Source organism: Micropterus salmoides, unplaced genomic scaffold, assembly GCF_014851395.1.
Source record: "Micropterus salmoides isolate LMB-PRFRI ecotype aquatic unplaced genomic scaffold, ASM1485139v1 Ms_hic_scaffold_7, whole genome shotgun sequence".
Taxonomy (NCBI): Eukaryota; Metazoa; Chordata; class Actinopteri; order Centrarchiformes; family Centrarchidae; genus Micropterus; species Micropterus salmoides.
Genome location: NW_024044459.1, coordinates 32,871,436 through 32,886,823, shown reverse-complemented (window position 1 = coordinate 32,886,823; position 15,388 = coordinate 32,871,436). Strand labels below are relative to the sequence as shown.

At 42.9% G+C, this 15,388-nt stretch overlaps 1 protein-coding gene across 1 annotated transcript; it reads right to left on the bottom strand.

Annotated features, from left to right (window-relative positions):
- Window positions 1-1,078: 1,078 nt before the first annotated feature.
- On the bottom strand, window positions 1,079-14,797 carry lrrc75ba (leucine rich repeat containing 75Ba). The gene is made up of 4 exons (XM_038704801.1): window positions 14,122-14,797; window positions 11,144-11,272; window positions 10,093-10,205; window positions 1,079-3,486 (listed from the first exon to the last, which is right to left on the bottom strand). Exons 1-4 carry the CDS (start codon window positions 14,401-14,403, stop codon window positions 2,880-2,882), a joined length of 1,131 nt encoding a protein of 376 aa, XP_038560729.1. The 5' UTR covers window positions 14,404-14,797; the 3' UTR covers window positions 1,079-2,879.
- Between the last annotated feature and the right edge of the window lie 591 nt (window positions 14,798-15,388).

Sequence of the window (15,388 nt, the reverse complement as noted above, 5' to 3'; positions counted from 1 at the left end):
CAACACAACAACAGTTTTTAAAAAAGTGCTTCATATGTTTTTCATAGTAAAGGTGTTCCACATAATAAAGGTGCAAAAATAGGAAAACGGAATAAGATGAGAGTTAAATATATTATTAGCAAAGAAATTATATATATATAACAAATATAAGGACAAAAATAAATCCCTACATTTACATGACAATAATGGCAAGGGCTTTTTTTGGACACAGCTCAGCCAGCCGGTCAGTCCTCTTAACCCGAGGTCACTGCCATTGAAATCTGCTCTGTAAATCCATTCTTCTGTTCCATAATATATTCTGAACAATCTGTGTGACTTCTCTGTGCTGTTTTTCACAAAAGATTTTTCATGTTGTGCCGGAGCATGCGGCAGCTGGAGCAAGATAATCAGATCAAATAGTGACTCATACAAACAGGAGAGCCGATTGCTGAGACAAAGTTTGTGATGAAATATAATGCACTTCACGTCTCCGCTCAAAGGCTCGCATGAGAAATGTTTTCAATTCACACAATAAAATAAATTAAATGGATTTTTTTTTTTTTTTGTTATTTTACTAAAAATCCAGGGACACAAATCAATCCTGAAAGGAAAAGGTCACATAATAAGATGCTGGTGATTTTTGAGGTGGACTCCGTTGCCCTGTCACATGGTATTTGGACCTTGGGGGTCGTGACAGTCACACTGTGCCATGACCTTATATGAGCCACCTGTTGCAAATGCCACATTACCATGTCTGGCAGCAGGAACAAAAAGTTGCCAGGAGAAGATCACTTAAGATGACCACCCTGCCTTTTCCTGGCAGACGGCGGCAGCTCAGGCGTTTCCCTGATAGCACACAGCGACAAAGATGATCTGCTGGCTCAGAAACAAGTACAGCACTCTCAACAACCAATCCCATACAGCACGGTCTGAGCTGATTGGTTTTATTGCCCTATTTGCAGACAAGTCTGCGTAATTAAATCCTCTGTTTGTTTCTGAAAGCAGCTGTGTGGTCGTGCTTGTGACCCAGATGTTGCAACCGTTCAGTGCACTGTTTTCATTCTGGAGATCTCCCAAATAAAACAAATCCAGACATCACTTTTTAGTTTGGTTTGGTTCTTTTATTGGCAGTCAGTGTTTGGCGTGAGACAAGTACACACAGGCTACAAGGAAGAGTTTCACGTTGACACACACGGAACATAAAACTGCAAACCAAGTGGACAGTGCTCTCCATCACTTTAGAGATTTAACATTCGACATAAAAGGCGTCCAAGTGTAATTTACATTTACTGAACTATTTTGTTTTTGCTTCACTGTGTAATCAGATCAGCCACATCCCTATTTACTGTTTACTGTTCAAGCTTACACTAGGAGGTCACTCCGCTCAGTTTCATAGTCATTAGAGTCATTATTATAATTACAGAGTTGGACAAAAGACGAAACACCAAAACAATAACACAAATAATTACAGTAGACATCATCAGACATTTTACATTTACAAACACATATAACACACACTTATTATATATCTGGGGATGCAGGTATGTTGTTTTTAATGATCCTTCTAACAATCATAAGCCATTTGGTCATCATTTTACCTTAAAGAGGTATCTGTTCGGCTTCAGCTTTTTAAATATCTCTATATATGTTAAACAATGGACACAGAGTATATGCTATATGGAGAGACTGAAATATATATAAAAAAGAGTTAATTAAAGTGCACTGCAGAGTCTCGGTCAGTCTAACTTAATAATTATGTGCTACTGTAGACAGACTACAACCAATAGATAACAGTCATGGCTGCCTCACATAGCAAACACAGGGCTACATCAATAAAAAGAAATGACGACATATTTGTAGAGACAAACGGCAGTGGGTCTGGCAGTTTGGGCACTGCTCAGACTTGGTGGCCCGCAGCAACAGTTGGCTGTAGTGTCATAAACACACTGAAATACTGTGGTGATTACTACAACAGCTCAATACTTACAAAGAGGTGAATATCAGCATTTAGGCAAGTACAAAAACAATCAGTGACAGCTATCCATTGTTAAGTCCTACCTGTTGTCTTCTAAGATTGCTTTGTTCACCAAAAGTGCACAGAAATAGCCCGTGGAAACACAACAGAGCCATGTTTTGTGTCCACATTTACATCTACACAAGGGCTGCGTGGGTATTCACAAGTGGACATTTGGAAAGGGGGGGAAAACGCAAAAAGTCTTGACCTAGCAGTTTTGCCGGCGTCACGTGACGGGTCATCGCTGTATAGTCTGTTGAACTTGTGTCATAGCTTTTGTTGAGAGATTAACAGAGAACACACAATGTGGAGCTAGGCCCTGCCTGCCAGAGATAGTCTCAGTCCTGGTAGAGAACCCAGAGGGACCCTCTGTTTCCAAACTAACTCGAGTTCCACATCAGCTACCGCCGGGATGCTGCTCCTCCATCTAACCAACTGATCTAAATCTCCTTGGGACTGGCTCTTCGGCTGCCACCATCAGAGAGAGAGAAAGAGAGAAATAGAGAGGTGGAGGGAAAGAGAGAGAGCAAGAGAGACAGAGAGAGAGAAAGAGAGAGAGAGAGAGAGCACCGGTTCATTAACTCTTCCAGCCCCCCTCCAATGAAACCGCACCTTGTTCCCAAGAGCACCATCCACCAACACAGTAAGTCTGCCGTCGTGACCGTCACTCCACTGTCATCTTGTGTGGGTTAACTCAGAGATGGTTAGGAATAGCTTGGTAGCCGTGTCGGGACGGGAAGTTCACAATGTGGGCACAGATCTCCCTCGTGCCTCGGAGGGTGACTGGGCTCGTGGTGTGAGGGCGAAAGGGCGAAGGACGTTAACAGAACACTGTGGGACGACATTTCAACCACAGTTGAAAGAGCCTAAGAGAGGAAATACCCCATCACCTCTCACAGTAGTGGAGGGTGAAGTTTTTGGAGAGCTGCTTCTCCCCTAAAGCCCACGGCTCCAGCTCGAACTTGTTCCCCATGTCATCCTCGTCATCCTCCGCCTCGTCCTCGTCCTCCTCTTCCTCCTCGTAGTGGCTGGGCTCCTCAATAGAAGTCTCCAGGTGGTAGCAGTAGGGTTGACCCTCTGTGTACTCGTAGATAGTTGGTAAACTGCTCTTCAGGCTACAGCGCCGACGCAACGCGACTAGCAGCGGCTGAGGCATAGTAAAAATATCCACATTGTTGCCCAGGTCGATCCAGGCCAGGCTGGAGAACATCTTGGGGTCTTTGAGCATCTCCATGAGGTCTTTGAGTATAGCCAGGGTGAGGCGGTTACCGTTGAGAGCCAGGGTGCTGAGTTTGGGCAGCGAGGCGAGAAGAGGCAGGAGAAGCTTCAGGTTCTCGTCCTGGAGTTCGGTGAAGCTGATGTCCACGGCCATTATGCTGTCTCTGTTGGTTTGGAGGTAGAAGGCGACTTGGCGGACATCACGTGTGGACAGGGGGATGCCAGATAGATCAACTGAGTCACTGGAAAGCTTTTTCTGTAGGGTTGTCTTGAGACTGTCGGGGAGAATGAAAAGAAACAGAATGGGATTACTAAGATGACTCTTGGACATGAAAATACCCAAACCAGCATAGATTTTAGCTGGAGGGTGAGAGGATCTTTGAACGATTCCCCAATTTGTGACTTCGGAACAAGGCCCCGGTTTTATGTTGTGTTTCCTGTGTTGTATAAAAGAGGGGGGGACTGGGTCGGCATGGAGCGGAAGGCTGACACACAGACTCCAGCATGGGGATTTACTAGTGTAAACAGAGGAGCCAAAACATCCGAACGAGCCAGCAGCTTGAGCTTACAGCTCTGACGGCCAGGAGCACAGAGCTCCTTATAGCACAGAGCCGGGACTGTTTACCACCTAAAAGATAAACTGTGATGTGTTTTAGAAAAAGATCAAAACTGAATAGAAGATACTTTAGCGACTATATTTATAAGACAGGAAAGGAAAGAGATTCATCTTTGGAAATGCTCTGTTAAGGTGACGTTATTATCTCCACCAAAGAAGTCACGTTCCCTGTCATGTTTTTTTGTTAGATGATGACAGATTTGGTGAAAATTAGGCCAAGCAACAATGTGGAACACTGCAAAATAGGGCATTTTTAGACATTTTCACTATTTCCTCATGAACAACTGCACTTATTTGATTGAAGTACATGTATGATTGTCAGTAACACTTTATAATAAGGGTACAAACATATGCCTAAGAAATGCATGACTGAGTTTTTACATGATCATGAATTAATGCAGGATGCGTGATGAATTTTTGTTGCTCACTTGTAATAAAGAATCAAGTCACTTTATGTGATTAGTTTACACTTAATGTATCTGTGTAAAGTTAAGGATTGTTTCATCATAGTTACTTCATACATTAATTTATAGCCTATGCCACCAAATGAGCTGTAATCCAATTACATAGAAAAGTCCGGTTCAGACCCATTAGCCACACCAAAAGCAATGGGGGTGGAGCCTCAGTTTTTAAAAAGTTATTATTATAATTGTTGTTTTTAAATGAAGTGGAGCGGAGTAAAGAAGACAACAGTGCACTAAAACCAACAACATTTAGCCGTGGCCAGATCGACAGATCCGTTTAATGAGACAGAGAAAGAGAGAAACTGGGTATTAATGTTGTTTCAGGATTGTGACCCATCAACATTACTAAATATTGCTTCTGTTGATCAGTGGGCCATACAGCAACATGACGATATTTGCACCCATCCACCAATTTTCATAAGGGCTTCATGTTTCTATAAAAATAGTTACCGCTCTGCTTTCAGAGAAGCTGATTGTTCTAAAACTCACTTTTCTATGTGACTGGATTCCAGCTCATTGGACTTAACAGTTCCTGTTATTAAAATGACACATTTAGGAGTTTGTGTAACCTTGGCTGGCTATTTTCTAGTTTTATCTGGGTGATGGTTTTTGCATTTGACACATTGTTATTAAGGTGATTTATTTTGAAGTGACTGTCATTTAAGGAAGCTTCATTTTCTGTGTGGAGCTAAGGCTTTTTGTGCAGGGCATCTGTCTGTTTTGGTGTACGGACTCACAGCACAAGCCTTTAAAAATCTTAAATCTCTTTCCGGATATTGTGTAATACAAACAGGATTTGAGACTGTATCTGAACATAAGTGATACTCTGATACTTTTGTGTAACACTAGCTATTGCTTTTCATTGCAGCGGGAAATATTTGTCCATTATTTACACACTTCCTTGCCCTTTTGTTTCCAGTCAGCCCCATTTACCAGTGCTTATTCCACCCCTCCCAGGCTGTGGTGTGTTTAACTTGAGCTGTTAGTGAAGTGGCCTCTAACGCTGATTCGGTGTCAGAGTGAATTATGGCATCCTCCGGCGCCCAGTGACTTCCTGTGACATCCACTGCAGTACCTGTCGCTTGGGATGCTTTGAAGTGTTTTTTTGGTCAAGCTGGAAATGGATGTGCCCTGAGCAGTGACATTTTACAAGCAGGTGGTGGGTTGATGAGCAGAAACGTCAAGCATTAGAGCGTTTGTGTTAATTTCAAAACCCAAACAAGAAGTATAAAATCCAGTCATGAAGCCGGGCTAAAATAGAATTTAATCGGCTGTTGAGCACAAAATCTATGAGATAAAGACGTTTGTCAAGGCTGCTGTGTCTTTATCAAAGTCTTGTGCGCCTCCGTCCTCCCCCTCTCTATTGTGTGGCCCCCGCAGCCTTTTATATGACAGAAACCTCATTTTCTCCAGAGGCACAAAAGTCCTAATGGCTGCGGCCTGGCAGAGGCTCCCCTGCAGGTGTGAATAGTTTTCGATCACACAACTCCGCTTTTGTCTGTCTTTCTCAGACAGACTCATTCTTTTGAGCTCAGGAAGCAGAAAAAAGTGATGTCTGAGGCGTCCTCTCCTGGAGCCTCTTTCATCCTTCCTCCAGATTAATCTGATAGCAGTCACTGATAACTTCGAGCGGCTTTTTTCCCCCCCGTCTTGACATCAACAAAAACACTGACAACAGGGCTCAGCTTAAATGACAAAACTAGTTTATAGGTAAGCGATTAGAAGAGATTAAAAAAAGATTAAAAAATAAATTATTCAGAGGTACGGTGCTCTTGATTACAAATCAAATCACATTCAATACATGTTGCTAAGCAGATGTCCTAAGCAGCAGGCAGAGAGGAAATAATCCCTCCATGCAGCACAGTCTGCTGAATTGAATCCAGTAATATCACAAACATTTTAGTAATAGTAAATGCTCACCAATCTACATGCAAAATCACGTAATCTAATAAAAATCTATTACATAATTAAGTAATCAATTAGACAGACTGCATCTCTTGTCTCCCTGTGTGGCTCATCAGTCTCTGTGTGTCACTGATTTAATATAATGAGGCAGCATTTGAATTCAGTCAGCGCAAATCAGATCACTCTTATGATTTATTAAATGAATATTCACATCATGTGGTGAAATGCTACTTAACAAAAGCAAGAAATTCATACTTTGTCGGTGGATGATACCAGGTGTCGTAAAAATCCCACTTTATTTCAACAAGTATTTTCCAGGAGTTCACTTGCTTCTTAATCTCCCCTGGACTGTTTTTGCAGAGTCATTTACGGTAAAGCGTCGCTCTGATTGCTGGAGCCAAACCGCACAAGAGAGACACGAGATGAGCCGTCTAATCACATCTGCTCCCTGACATTTCTATCTTATTTTCAATCCACTTTCTGCTGCATTATATATGTAACACGTGGATAGGAATCACACACACACACACTCACAGCACTGCATTGTCCTTCATGCTGCAGGGAGTCCACCCTCACAGTTCACAGTCTATATCAATAAAGCACACAAATGTCACCTCCGCACCTTCTTGTTTGGTGGATGTTTTGGTCAAAAACCCGACCTGAGGAGCTGTTTTAACCACTTTGTCCTTTCTGTCAGAACTGCATCTTATTCAGTATTTTCCTGGCGTAGGACAGCAATCAGTAAAAAATTACTGATGGGCCCCTGAGGAAGCTTTAATATGTACGGTATGCTACAAAGTACAATATAATGTTTAGAGGTGACATTTTATGATGCGCAGTGAAGATAAGCAACGGGAAAATAAAGAGGCAGCGGCCACTAAACGGTACTTTTTGTTATTTTGTTTCTGAGCCTACAGGTGACAAAGGAACAAGGTAATTATAAGGTCATATAAGGCTGAGAGAACAAGAATATAGTGGTGTGAAAATTGAAGAGGAAAAAGGTCACCAAAGTGTTGGCTCACTGGAAATCACCCATAAGGTGGGAACCCCACCGGGCAGGATTTCTGGGTCACTGCTTCCATCAAGCTTATTTTCAAGCTCTTCATTAAATGTGAAAAAAAAAAGAAAATTTAACATTTCTAGCAAAATCCAAATAAACTAGTCAGATAGATTAACAGGATTAGTGAGATTCAGACATTAATTCAGTGTGGCATTTCGGTCAGAAATGTGTGTACCGTATTTAGAGCAACCGGTGTGCAGTGCTAATGCTGGATAATGAAGGGATGAACAACCCGGTGGCATTAAAATGGACTGAGCTGTTTCTGTTTCGCCTGAGTACAGAGAAACCTCACAAAGGTGAGATTGTTGCATTTTTGCACAGATGAGGGCAGTTTGCCTGCAGCTGAACAAAGTTAAACTTTGATAAAAATCCACCCTAAAATGACATCTTTGACATGCTTTTTTTGTTAATGTGGACAGTTAAATGCTTATATGATAATATAAGTTTGGGAAATATGCTTAATGGCATCTCTTTTTATGTGAGAGTAGGATGAGAGGGTTGATGCCACTCGCATTTATGTCCACTCTGAGCTGCGAGATTGTTCACTTAGCTTAGCTTAGCATAGCATAAAGATTGGAAACAGGGGGAAACAGCTAGCCTGGCTCTGTCCAAAAGTAGAAAATATGTCTACCTGTTAAGCTCACTGATGTTTATGTTATATCTTTGTTTAACCTGTAGCCTACACAAACCAAGGTGTAAAAACAACAATATGTGGTTTTACAGGCCAAGAAACACTCCTGCACCAAACCCTGTAAAAGGACCTCTTTACATTTTTATACTTTAGTTTTTGTATGGACAACATTTTAATTGGATCTATTAAACAAAGGCCCTATCCACACTACTTCATTTTAGATTACAAACGGAGAATTAAAACGAATACAATCTCCATCAACTCCAGCATTTTAGCTGCGTATCAGAGTTGGACTCCGTCTACATCACAACCCACATCTAGTGGCCGTTCTGGTACACTGGGCATGTGCGTACCGGTGTAAACATGAAGCAGATGGTCTGAAGCTGTACTTAGAGAAGATTTGGTGAAAGAGTAAAGAGATGCAGACGAAGAATCAGACCAGATTTTATTTGTATGGACCAATAATGAGCTGGGATTGTTAGGTTAAGTAAACGGCGATATGCACAGTACAAGTGTAGGCAGATAAGTTTTATTTGCACGGTAAAGAATCTTTTAATAAAAATACCATGTCAAAAACTCTGTCGTGTTTCTGCTTTGCATGACTTATAAGACCTTCTCAGAGAGCTGAGCGCGAGCGTCTGCGTTTCTAAAGTCCTCTGTTTTTGTCCGTCTTCACTAAAACGCCCTCCGGAATTTCAAAACGAAAAACGGGATAGGCAGCGTTTCCAAACTTCTCCATTTTAGGTCTTCGTTTCCGCCGTTTTAGTGTGGGACGGGAGGTGCAAATGTATTAAAAGGTCTCCGTTTTAAAACAAAAACGCAGTAGTGTGGATGGGGCCAAAGCCAGGCTAACGAACCCCATCTGTTTCCCAGTAAGCACCTGCTGGCAGTAGCTTCATATATAGTGCACAGACATTAAAGTGGCATATTTTCTCTAAGTTTAGACAAGAAAGCGTATATATTGTGTATTTCCCAAAATGTTGAACTGTCTCTTTAACAATCTCTGAACCTTCCCAACCCCACAGGACCACACTATAATGCAATACACTCCAACCTGAGCTGAGCTGCTCTCTTCAATAACAGTAAACGAAAAACTAACCGTGCACCCAGGGAATATTTGTCAGAATTCGGAATTATTACATAGCTGCTTTTATAAAAGAAATTGAGTTTGTGAGGTGATTTTCCTCTTCACAGTGAGCGGCAGACCGACCCTGTCTCGTCTCTCTCTGGCTTTGGCTGGTATTTGTTCATGAACACAACAGCAGGTGAAGCTGTCAGAACTCACGGCATCTTCTGCATTAATATTCTGTTTTAGGGTGGATTTTAATTTTAATGATTCATGTTGCTCCTGCTGTCTCAGCCAGTGTCAGACCGTCTCTCTCTCTGTAGGTCTATGAAGCCAACAACATGACTAAGGAAAAAAAGCCCCTTCAGCATGGAATTTAGCAATCGTATGTATCTGCACATTTTCAGAGATGCTGTCGGTGTCAGTTAAACCCCGTCGTGTCTCTCCTTTTCTCAGCTGAATTAAATGTCCACAAGCACAACAAATTGCTTGTGCAGCACGACAGTAAAGTGTCTGATCCCGCCATGATCCCTGAGAATACGTCTTCGCTTTCCTCTGTCTGTGTGTGTTGATACCTCTGACCGACTCATAATGAACCTGTCTCAACTCACTGTGTTCGCATTGTCTCCTCAATCCTGAGAGCATTTTCATCTTCAGACAATGAATGCATTATTTGCAGTGTCTAGCCTGCTGTAGAATATGCAATTACATGAGAAAGATTCTGTTTTGTTCATGAACAAGATTACCAAGCACCTAAAAAACCTATTTGTGCACAGGCCAAATCTCTATTCATCATTTGCACATCAAACGCAATTCACCTTTTCAGCAAGACGGGGATAATTTACATTTTAACATAAACCTCCCAGCTTTTCATCAGCAAATAAATGGTCAACTGTGTTGCTGTGCCACTTTTAAAGGGAGAAAGGTCAGTGGCAAGTCACATCCACTGCAAGGACCTAAGCACTTAAAAAGATAGATGATTGACAGCTGTGGTTACCATGACATTCCCATCAGGTCAGCCTGTGGCCAGCTCTGTCCTAGTTCAATGTCAGCTACAAAGATGGAAATCTCTGCCCTGTTCTCTGTTGTGCGGAGCTGCAGATTTATTACACACTGGATGTCTGGACAGGAGGGCTTACCAGGCCTGGGATTTCCGTCTGGACATGCTCTGCCTCAGCCACTTTGAGTGCGGGGTCAGGTGGTAGATCAGCTGTCTGCAAATCTTATCAGAAGACTTTATGGTGTCTGCATCCTGTAGAACAGAGAAGAAAGAGCATTCATAATAGCGAACGCAAGAAAGAGACTAACAGTAGTGAAGCTGCTGCTTTCAAAATGAGGTTTTCTGCTTGTGTGTGAGAGAGAAAGCATCTTTACAGTGTAGCCCTGATTGTTTCACACTGTAAGGGCTTTAAATCCTGCAAAGTTTCAACCATTTTCTAAAACGTATCAACCTGCAAACATCTGTCACATGAACGAGGAAATGGTTTGTTATTGTTCACACCGCCTTAAGCTACTCCTGAACAAAAACACAATATACGTAGCTGCCTTGCTGGAGGAAGAAAATCTAATCATATGTAGTGTGCATCAGTGGGGAAAACACAGGAAGTACACAGGAGAGGTGAGATTCAACACAGCCGCTGGTAATTTCTGTTCATTAACCGTGCTGTGGCTGCTGGTGGCCGTTGCCTACATCGCCACTGAGTTATCAAGTTCTTTCTGTGCACAAAACGCAGCCCTTTTTCATTCAATGTGCTAGTTCTTTTTTTTTTTTTTTGAGAATTATCACTTGTAATTTTGCTGATAATTACAAGTACTCCAGTTTAATGAGTTTTCAGGTATGACTGAGAAAAACATAGTTCCATATATTCAACAAACTGCACAGAAAAAAATGGCAGAAAGAAAATTAAAGAACCATAATATCTAGGATTCATACTTAACATCTATTTCAATCTCTAGCTGCACCGAACATGTGTCTGTAGAATTTCTTTCAACCATCCATCTGTACAATTCTAAGTCGATAACATCCTCAGATTGGATTTTCAATGATCTTGAGAACTCATTACGTAACTAAAGGAAACCCTCAGGGGAGTGTTTTTCGTAGAATGCTTTCTTTTCCAAGATACCGACTTTAAGCTTGATCTTTGTGGATACTCTGCGAGTGTTACAGAAAGGAGAACGAAGCGAGCTGACCTTCTTGGGACACTGCATCTCTCGAGCCAGGCTGAGCAGCAGCTCGTGTGAGATCGGGTCCACCAGGTTGAGGAAGGCAGCGTTTTTGTATAAGATGTCGTTGAGCGAGGAGCCCTCCAAACCAAGATCCTACCAAAGCAGACAAGATGAGAGGTGTCATATTCACAGCAAAATGAAATTGTGTAAAACATCCTGCATTAATTGCAATTAAGTATATAAAAATGTGACTTTGGGCCTGAAAAGAAAATGCATTAGTGATTTAACCGGGGCCCCGCTGCGTCAAGGGCAATGTGACTCGGGATGGAAAGATAAAAGAAGTGTTTTCTTTTAAATATTCATTAAAAGAGACAGGAGCTTTTTCATCTACAGTAGGAAAGTGAAATCTAAGGGGAGTCACAGGGAATGCAGTGTTTTGGTATATAATCACACCTCCATGGCATCAAGCCACAGTGCAAATCCCAACATGCCACAGCATGTAGTGTTTGCACAAACAAGACAACTCTTGACTCACATCTGATCTGATGTGATATCCTTGTCGATTTTGGTTATTTGTTAAGGAAAATTTCCCATACTTTAAGGACTATACATATTCCAATATGAGATGGGAATATTCTACTATCCTTGAGCTTTCAAAACCCTCCTGTGAAAACTCAAAAATGAATTTAATCCCTGAGCTATTTTTACTTCATATGTATCTCTCTAATGACAATTAAGGTATTTTTCTTGGTTTTGTAATTCCTTTCACCTCATGAATATATGACAGGGGCACTTAAGTTAGTAGATGTGAATAAAATGTTTATGCAGCACATAAATACATCTGCAAAGATGTCAGAACTGACGGCCATCATGGTAGCTTACTCTAAATATGACAAATCAAAAAGGATCGGCAGTAGAAACAAGAGATTTCAGTGTAATGAGACAGTGCAGCTGTGTGTACTGAATTGTACAATCTGTGCTCATCAACAGTCCATCCTCAAGGCCCCTAATGAGGCGAGCTGATGACAAGCACTTGTGCAGCCCATGCATCTTTAATGCCAGAAGGAACCTATTGAGATAAAGGGAAAAGGTGCATACACTACTGTATGCACCTTTTCCCTCTCCAAAACAACACTGTAATAGACTGTTTGAGTGGAAGGCTGGCAGCTCCGTATTAACTCCCTCTATAACGAGGGCAACACTAAACGCAGACTGAACCCAAGGCGGGGGAGAAACCGCGTCTGCCCTTCTGAGAAACAAGGTATAAAAATATCTCCGTTCTGAAAAGACACGATCGATTGTCACGTGCGTGAAGCCACGCATCTTTCCCACATCTGCAGCAAAGCGCAGATCTTTTTCATATCTCGAGCAGAGCTCACTGTCACACGTCAATTAACTCTGCCACGAACTCCCTTTTAATTCAGACACCAGAATCTCTCAGACACCCGCCTGCTTGCAGATGAAGTATGGCTTATTTAATAAAAGTCGAGCTCATTTAGAGGAAGCGAGCCCATGTCCCCTGTGATGTGGCTGTCATGGAGCCTTGGATGCCAGTTTATCTCCTCGGCTTGATTAAGGAGGTTGCACTCCCTCCTGTGTCAAAGGCTTCTAATTAACGCTGGACTGGCCGACAGCTAAAAGGCAGGGGAGAGCATGAGGGCAAGCAAACAAATGAGGTCGCCAATGCTGCTGTCTCATCTTCGATGCACCAACATATTCCTTTACACATGTTTTAATGCTACACAGCAGGTGAGAAAGACGTTGAACACCTCTGATTCTGATCCAACATCTCTTAGGCCTAGTAAAGAGTGGAGCTGTGCGTACCAGCCTTTAGGCTTCAGGTCAGGACTACAGACTACATGCTTGAAACTACTGTCATGGTCAATGAAGACGGCATCAAATGTGCTGCAACAAAAGGTTTTCAAAAAAACAATAAAAACAGTCGTGTTTGGGCCTTTTGGGTTGAGGTATTTCCATCAACCAGAAAGGCAAAAAAAAAGCCCAAAACAAACAAAATCCCAACTCATCACAATATTAGTCTAATCCCCTCCATGACAATCAACAAAAATAGCGAGGTTTTCATCACGGCAAAGTGCACAACGCAGTCTGAAAATTACACTATAAAAGCAATGACACCGGTATAGATTTTCGTTTCTGTGACCTTGCTCGAAGTGAGAGTTATGTTATATTTTGGAGAATAACAACATTTTCTGTTGTGGAACACAATACAAAACTCCTGGGCTTATATTGTTGTTGCTGGAGCACAGGCCATTACACAGAGAGAGAGAGAGATTAGGAGCGAAGAGGGGTGGAGGGGGCAGGTGCTCTAATGGGAGCGTTAGGACAGCCTGAGGAAAAGTATTGCGGAAACAAGGACAGTTGTAGCGATGGTAGTGGCGCGGGGGATTGGGCTCCACATCCCATGTGGTGTTTGTGGAATCTATATCCAGATCGCATCCAAAGACAATGACATTTGGGACAATGCATTGACACACCGCATGCAGTTTAGAATGCAGGTTATCCTTTCAGATCAAATGTCAACACAGGGCACGTTTACCCACAGTGAAAGTGAACACTGTGGTGAGTCACACACTGTGTCTGCCGCTGAAACAATGACACGGACAATGCTCTGCCAGTGGCCTACTTTCTATAAAAACAAATACTTCTGGAGGAAGTGGCCGAAGCAGTGAGGCCACGCACGCAGAGTCACCACAAGAGGGAAAATAGGGGTGAAGTGGACTGGAGTCCGAGGTCAGAAGCCAGGAGCAGAGCATGCAGGAGGGGGCTAAGGCATCGGTGCCACTGCAAGATTGTGGACACGCAGAACACATCAAACTGCAGTCACACACACGAACAGCTCCTATTTGTTCTCTGTATGTTGCTTTGGGATGGTTTGATGAGGTAGGCTATGGTTGCATGAGCATCAAAGCAGGGCACACGCTGAATGTAAACAGGTCTGACTTCCCTGTGCTCGGGCTGAGCTGTGTGCAGTTTCCACTTACCTTCCTCAGTAATTTGAGCACGTCGGTTGCCTGCTCTATCCTGCGGTCACGGAGCAGCTTCTGTATCTCTTTGATCCACGCCACTCGCCTCATGTACGGGCTGTGGTTGGTCCTACGCAGCATCCCAGGCAGTTTGTCTGACTTCAGCATCAGTGCAAACAGAAAGTCCCCGCCGCCCCGGCTGCCCCTGTCGTTCTCTCCGGTGCTATCTAGAAGCTTGCGTCGCTTTTTGGAGAAATTCTCATTGTCCAGGCTGCTCTGCCTGCTCAGTCTGGAACCCATTGTGTTATTTTCCCACAGATGCAGGCGCAGTTTGTATTGCAGCTCAGACACAAAAGGACCAGCTCATGATCAGCCCCTGTTTTTCTGCCAGCAGATGCTCCTCAGTGGATGGTATAGAAAACAGCGCCGTGCTGTCTGGCGCTGCGTTGCTCCCTGGATCCGGTGCAGAACCACACGATATCACAGTCTGATTTATTACCAATTATCTCATGCACCCGTCGCGGGTCTGTCTGTTTTATTTCTTCCCCCACCGCGAGCTACGTGCGCCTGACTCGGATGATGAGGATGCTCCGGCTGCTTCATCCTCCGGCCGTCTCTGCTCTACGCTGCTGTTTAGGTTTGTGCAACGTGGAGCGTCTGACCAATCACAGCATCTGGTGCCCGATGCGCGTCTCCCCTCCCAGGCTTTCCCTCTCTGTGCAGCTACAAGAAAGAATAAAATAATAAAGGATGTCAGTGTTGCTTTTAATGTCATGCGACCGATGCACAATCTGACAAATCACTCGGAAGTCTGCTAAATAACTAAAAATGTATCAAAAAGTTTCAGTTTGTCTTGAGGGGTAGACTATGTTTCTAATGGAGCTGTCAGATTTATCCTTCAGAAGAACTGAAAGTTTGTCTTTTCCCTCCAGTTGCCCAAACATGTGCTTTGGCATTGGCCCTGTACATTATATGAATTTATCTTTTGGCAATCTTGTTTTCAGTCAGTGATTGGATGAGCTGTCAAACCCTGTTTGCATATGTCCCAGCTCCACTAAATCTTTTGAATTTGGAGAACATCCAAGTCACAGGGGCCCTAAAGGGTAATTGATGGGAGGATGGGGCACCTGAGGGTGCATCCAGCTACATAAGAGACAGCTCTCAGATCAGACATTGCACAGTACCCTCCACACCTGCACTGTGGGGAATTGAATATTACTGTAAATAAATGCAGCTTTTCTCAGATTGCATGAGATTTAGAGTTATCAAACAGAGGTTTGTGATG